General features: G+C 40.4%; 1 protein-coding gene across 1 annotated transcript; it reads left to right on the forward strand.

The window, feature by feature from the left end:
* The first annotated feature begins 3,327 nt into the window (after window positions 1–3,327).
* Window positions 3,328–4,263, forward strand: LOC107153282 (olfactory receptor 2T33-like). Its single transcript, XM_015498818.1, has one exon. It carries the CDS (start codon window positions 3,328–3,330, stop codon window positions 4,261–4,263), a length of 936 nt encoding a protein of 311 aa, XP_015354304.1.
* Window positions 4,264–7,155: the final 2,892 nt, after the last annotated feature.

A 7,155-nucleotide genomic window follows, 5' to 3' on the forward strand; every position in this document is an offset into this window, starting at 1 on the left:
TAATTTATGAAACTTGGACAAAGTTCAGAGTCCAAAGTGATGTTGAAAGTATTGTCTTTTAAGTATACACACACACACACACACACACACAATATTATAATCCTAAAGTACTTATTTATTTTTCCAAAATATTTGGGTAGGCAGTATCTATTCATGACCAATTGTAATAATATTCCAAACCTAATAATTATGGGCAATATTTGTGGAACTGAAGGGTCATGCATGCTACAATGTTTTTGCATGAATTTTCTTTTGTAATAACCAAACAATGGAAGAAGTGCATACTGTCCTAATGCATATTGTTAGGCTGTCCAGTCTGTACAGAATAAAGTTGAGGTGAATATTGATTTAAGTTTCCTAATTTTATCCATCTAGTGGTAAGATATATAGATTTTTAAGGTTAAGTCCCTAGACCACAAATCTGTATTTCTGTATGCACATTATTAAAAGAAATGATTCTATTGAGATAAGGAAAGGAAGACAAATGCATACTAGTTCTTTAATTTTTAGAATTTGTCTTAACAACTCACATAAATTTCTGGATTTTAGGTGTCCACTTGTTAATATGCATACATTCCACAGGATACTTCATGTGGAAATTTAAATAGAAAGGAGTGTTCAGTGAGTGAAAAGTTCATCAGATCACAAAAATGTTTTGAAATACTTTTAGTGTCAAATGATTTTCTTCTTCACATATGAATAGAAAGTGCAAATTACATTGAAGTATTTTATGCTCTGCAGATTTTGTAGGAAGCTGGTGTCAGCACAGCTGTTGCTGTTTTTATAAAACACAGGTCAGAGAGTGAATCCACAGCAGCAGGAAGCCGGGGCTGGAAGCCTCCAGGGCAGTGTGAGGTTCTCCCAAGTCTGGGACCTGCCGGGGCATGTCTCAGGGGGCTGGTGACCTGCCCCACATCTCACACACCTTTTCTGAGTAGATTTGTGCAGGACTTGGATGCTTTCCTTCCACTCTCAGGCTAATTTAGCTACCCATAATCACACCTCTGTCCACAGTACACTGTGCTGACTGGCTTAGCCACAGCAAGCCCTCCTTCATCTGTGGTTGAGGCAGTCACAGAGCACAGCCTTTCCATCCACACCAAGCAGTGGGAAGACAAGCTTGGACCAGTGCATTTGTAAGACTGAGATATATGAGAGCACTATTTGCTAACAGTGAAAATCAATACCAAACTCACAGTGATTATGAATATAGTTTACATAGCAATCAGTGGCACCTTTATCCCAAAATTATGCAGAGCATTCAGATTTGAAAAGCTACTCACATAATGCAGCCCATCCACATATGAGTAACAGCATGTAAGTCCACCAATATGGGTGTATATAATGCAAAGTTTGGTCCTAAATAGTGTTATAAAATTTTGGATTCTATAAAATAGTTCAGGGAAGATATCTACAATATATATAAATGATAAAATAAAGCAATTGTGTATAAATAACAAGATGTGTAAGAAGCATTTTCAATAGAAAGAAGAGGAAAATATTTTAAAATGAGTTTGCAGATTAATCCAGGCGTCAAGGAGTAGAACAGTTTCTGCCTTCGTATCTTGGGAAATGTGACTCAAAACTTATTTTCACAGTAGGTATTATGACTGGCAAATTATTACTGCTCCTGAAAATACCTAACAACATCACAGCTGCAGGAATTGAAAAAGATTGACAGCTGAATATAGTGAGAAAGTAAGGGATTCATTTATCCTCAAAGAATAAAGGCAACAATTTAAGATTGATTACTACAGAAACTCTTACCACATATAAAGGACTTAGATCACAATATGAGTATTAGAGAGTTACCAGGCATTTATAAGTATAATATGCTATATGCATAATGTCTAACTGATGCAGCAGTGATTAAGAATTGGTAAACTGGATGTATATATACATACATATGTAATTAAGAGAGCATGATAGTAATATGTTCAATATTATAACAATAATGTTAAATATTATGATAATTAGAACAATGGCTGTTTTGATAACAAGAACATCTAAGTATTTAAATTTAAAGAGCATTGTTGGCATACTACATTAGTCACTATAGCTGCAGTGTTTATTAGAGTTGTGCTGCCCACTTACAAAATTTATCTTGGGTTTTAATTAAATTGAAAAAATGAATCAGAAATGGCCTGCTACACATAGATTATGACTGAACCCATGCATTTTTTTTTATTGGTAGTCATTAATCTATTATTCTCTGTACAAACTTAAATTTATAAGGAGAAGATAAATCTCACTGAGGTGTGAGAAGAGAGCCTTTCACCCATGCAGGACATCATGGCAGAGAAACGCCATCTGGAGGTTTCAGTTACAAGAGAGCCATCTCTATGATTAACAGAGAGGCTCTGTGTCCTGTTCGTAATCCACACTAACTTCATGTGAAGAAGCTTGTTTGGACCAGTCTTAATTAACAGACTGGCGCTTGTCTCCTGCCTGTAAGAACCTAGGATTACTTAAGTGTGAGAGCCTTCAAGTAGCACAGTTTGTTTCTTCATGTTATTTAAGTTCCTCTAAGAAATTATCAACTTTTTAAATAGGAATTTTCAGTCTAACATAGCAGCTCTTTGAGTACCTACTAGATGTGGAAGACAGTTGCCCAGAGGGTGTTGTACTGACCAATGGCTCCTGATCAGGAGGAGAAGTGGTGACCAGGTGAGGAGGTGGGCGTGGTGGGGCACACCCCTGCCTTTGTGGAATAGAGAAATTTAGTCATGTTTTCTTTCCTAAACAGCAAAGTCTGATTTCAGTGGTTATACATTTTTGTTTAGATTCCTTATTTAAATTTTAAATTTCAATTCATCCTAGCATTGAAGGAAATCTCCAGAAACTCCCTTAAATACAAGTGTGAGAAAACTGAAAAGTTACAATCACAAGAGAGAGTGCAACATCCACTAATCGACATGAATTCAAAAGTCCTCCAACAGGGAGATATTCCAATGTAGAAACCTGGGATTACACAACATGGCTTCTTTGGGCCAGGATGACATGAAAGGCATCACACTGGCAATCACAGGCCACGCATCAGCCTTCTCAGACTAGCACTCTGCTGCAGCCTGAGAGAGAGCCTTGTATAAGGCCGTGTATACATTTTGTCTAATTTAGCTGGAATTGAGAATATACTAAACTCCTGGCAGCTATGATCCGTGAATGCTAAGGAAAATGTTTTGCTGGAGAGAAGAAAATTAAATAACTAGGCCTCCAGGATAAGGCTTTCTGTCAGGTGACCAAGCCATTTTAAGGAAGTTCCAGATCCTCATTTTAACCAGGCCAAATTCCTCAGAAATTCTCCTGCCTTCCAGGTTGCCCATAGCCATGGAGAACTCCACTGACCCCACAGCGATGAACTTCATTCTCCTGGGGCTCTTTGACTACACAAAGACCCATCAAGTCCTGTTTTCTCTGGTGTTCATGACCTTCATCGCCTCCCTGGTGGGCAACATCCTGATGATCCTGCTCATCCACACAGACCCCAGACTTCACACCCCCATGTACTTCCTGCTCAGCCAGCTCTCCCTCATGGACTTGATGCTGGTCTCCACCATCATCCCCAAAATGGCAGCCAACTACCTGCTGAACTCCAGATCCATCTCTCCTGCTGGCTGTGGTTCCCAGATCTTCTTGTTCCTCACTCTGGGAGGGGGAGAGTGCTTCCTCCTGGCAGCCATGTCCTATGACCGCTATGTGGCCATATGCCACCCATTGCGCTACCATGTTCTCATGAGCCACAAGCTGTGTTCCCAACTGGTAGCAGGCTCCTGGCTTTTGGGAGGAATTGATGGGCTGATGCAAGCCAGTGCCGCTCTGAGCTTCCCCTACTGCCACTCCAGGGAGATAGACCACTTCTTCTGTGAGGCACCTTCGTTGATGCGCCTTGTCTGTGCGGACACCACTGTTTTTGAGTTTTTCATGTACATCTGTTGCATCCTGATGCTCTTGATCCCTCTGTCTCTCATTGTGGTCTCATACAGTCTCATCCTGACTGCTGTGTTAAGAATGCATTCTGCTGCAGCCAGAAAGAAAGCCTTAACCACCTGCTCCTCTCACCTGGTTGTGGTAGGGATGTTCTATGGCACCCTCATGGTCATTTACATGAGACCCAGGTCCTACCACTCAGTGGGCCACAGCAAAGTAGTCTCTGCATTTTACACCATCTTTACTCCTGTGCTGAACCCCCTCATCTACAGCGTGAGGAATAAAGATGTCAAGGGGGCCTTCAGAAATTGGCTGGGCAAGACACATGCTATGTGATTCCAACACGGGGATTTACTGAAATGGCACCTCCCAAAATGTACTCATGCTGTCATTACAAGTTACTAGTTTATTTGCTCTATTGAACTGCTGATTTTGTGTTCTTTCAATTGATTTTGTTTTCACTTTGCCATTTTACCTTTTAAGGTATTTCTGTGCAGTGTTTGGTGAATCAGGTAAAAATTTTATTGTGATAGGCCCAGTCTGATTCCCTCTTAAAATTGGGAGCCATCTCACCACACAAAAATCTAATTTTGGCTTTACTATAAATTACTGCAAATTCTGATCTTGCTTGGAATGCCTGCCCATGCCTTGAACTCACCCATGCCTGGCTCTCTCTGACCAGATAGCAGCCTTCTCTAAACTTCAATGATGCTTCATAAATCTTGTCATTCCCTGGCCAAGATAAGGACCCTCACTGAGGCTCTGATGACCTTCATAAATTCTGATGCCGGGGCCAGCAAAAATGTAAACTAGCATTAGTGTTATGCTCCTCAGAATTTTGTTATCTGTGACCCCCTTTGTGTAACTTTCTGCGCTATAAAGCTGGGCTACAAGAAAGCTGCAGTGCTGTCTTGTTCCTGTGTTTTTTGTTGGGAGAGGCAGCCCGGCTGGTTGAAATAATAAGCTTGCTTTAATTTGATTTTAGTTGGAGTCAGTGGTCTTTTCTTTGTGTCCTGGTCTAACACCATCTCCTTGGGTAGATGCCAGAGTCTTTGGATAAGAACACTTTGGGGGCCATGTTCTTGCCTGCCCACTGCATCCACTTGGTTTCAGGTGCAGTTAAACCCAGGGCTGCCCTGTTGGATTTCTGTCTGGTTGAGGTTCCCATTGCTGAAGGCAGGTGTTGAAGGTGCCTGTCATTATTACACTGCTGTCTCTGTCCTCACAGCAAAGAGTGTTGCTTTATATATTGGGTATGTTTTATTCTCCTGCTGAATCATCTCCTGTATAAATACAGGACTTCAACTCTTTTTTCTTTCAGCATCAGTCATTTTATTTGAATTCAAGCCTAGGTGGCTGCTCTCTTTGGCTTCCATTCATGGAATATCCTCTTCTTTCCTGAACTTTCCTCTGTGTGTTCTCACATGTGAGGGGTCTCTTGGAAGCACATGGGGTTGCTCTTTGGTGTTTTTGACCATTCAACTGCTTAACATTTTAGAATCAAAGAATTTATTCATTGTATGTTCAATTTATTCATTTTATGTTCAAATGATGTAATTATTAATAGGTAAGAACTTATTACTTTCCCTTGTTTTTTTTTTTCTATTTTTGCTGTATGTTAATTCTTTTTTTTCTTACTGAATTCCATGTAGTTAAGCAATTTCATCTATTGTTATGTTTTGAATCTTTGCTTTTGATTTTCATTGCATCAGGTTTTTTGCTTAGTGATTACCACAAACTCTGTAGAGACTATTTTACAGTAATATCAGGTTATATTAATCAAACGGTTACTTAATTTTGATTACCTTCAAAAAAAAGAAAAAAAAACTATAACAAGACAGGTGTCTCTCTGTTGTACAGCACTTGTCTAGGATGCATAAGGACCTGCGCTCTGTCACCAGCCCCACAAATATAAATACATAAATGTGAATACTCCATTTTAACTACACTCCCTCCTCATATTTTCAAGGTAAGTTGTCATGATCTATAACCTTGTTTCTTGCATACTTTTGAACAAATAATGGTTATTTTTAATAGATTCACCTTTCAAACTTTGAACTAAGGAGAACCAGGGTACACACCCAGTTGTATTGCTGGTGCTTTGATTGTGACTTCAGACTTCTCTGTTCACTGGGCTTTGTTCCTCTAATTGTCTTTCTGATGCTCAGCAAGGCCTTGTCTTTCCTGACCCTTGACTTGGCGCCTGTGTTTACTGGTGAATGCCGTGTGGTGACGTAGGAGCTCTGCTGTTCCCAGCCTACTCTGTGAGCAGTGTTCTGCTTGATGTGGACCCTATTTCAGGAAGTCACGTGCTATGAACAGCAACTCCCCCTTCACTACTCCAAGGGGAATGATGTACAACACAGGGAATTAACTTGAGTGTATGACCAGCTAACTGTGCAGTTGTGGGAGAGAAGTGAGTCAGAATTCTGACAGTAAGACATTGTGTTTGTCTTTTCACATTGTGTCAAATGTGAACTTGTACCAAAACACAGAATGGAAAGTACAGATTTATCCACATGTGGTGTCTTCCTATATGACTGAGGAGGTGTGATCACTATCTCTGGAGACAAGGGGAAGATTTCCCTTGATGCACCATGAGCAGTAAACCTTTTTCTTCCTCTTTGATGTCAGCGTCACTTCGGGACTCATGCTTGCAAAAGAAAAGTGACAGAAGTTAGGGTTCTTGTGGAATCAGAAGCTTTGGGAGACTTCCTCTTGCTCCTCATTTGCTTGTCTGCTGTGGTTGGGGCATAGCCTTCCTAGGGGCCAGTGAGTTTGCAGCAGTTTAAGTGGAAGGAAAGTTCCTGTGGAGCAGAGGTGAGGCGCACTCACACTCACCAGGACATGGATGGGGCATGTCCTGCACTGGGCACCATGGAGATCTGGGAGTGACACACCCACCTCCCAGCTCCAGGCCCACTTCAGGTAATGTCTGGCCACTAGCAGTGATCCCATTCCTCTCGATGATGTTTACAGAAAAGAGTTCAGCATGCATTCCAGTTAGACCAGATGTACATCTGTGAAGACAATTTCAATATTATTTTGACAGTTTCTTGAGTAGAATCTTATAAATACTATGAATTGTATATATAGAATTAGGAATGTGGCTCTCAGTTTTTAAAAGAAAAACACTCACATTCAAAAAGAAATTGTAACTATAAAGTAGAAAAAGGTGTAAAAGTAGATTTATTATATTATCAATCTATGCTGCGCCCCTCCCCTGAC

This window comes from Marmota marmota, unplaced genomic scaffold (genome assembly GCF_001458135.2).
Source record: "Marmota marmota marmota unplaced genomic scaffold, marMar, whole genome shotgun sequence".
Classification (NCBI taxonomy): domain Eukaryota; kingdom Metazoa; phylum Chordata; class Mammalia; order Rodentia; family Sciuridae; genus Marmota; species Marmota marmota.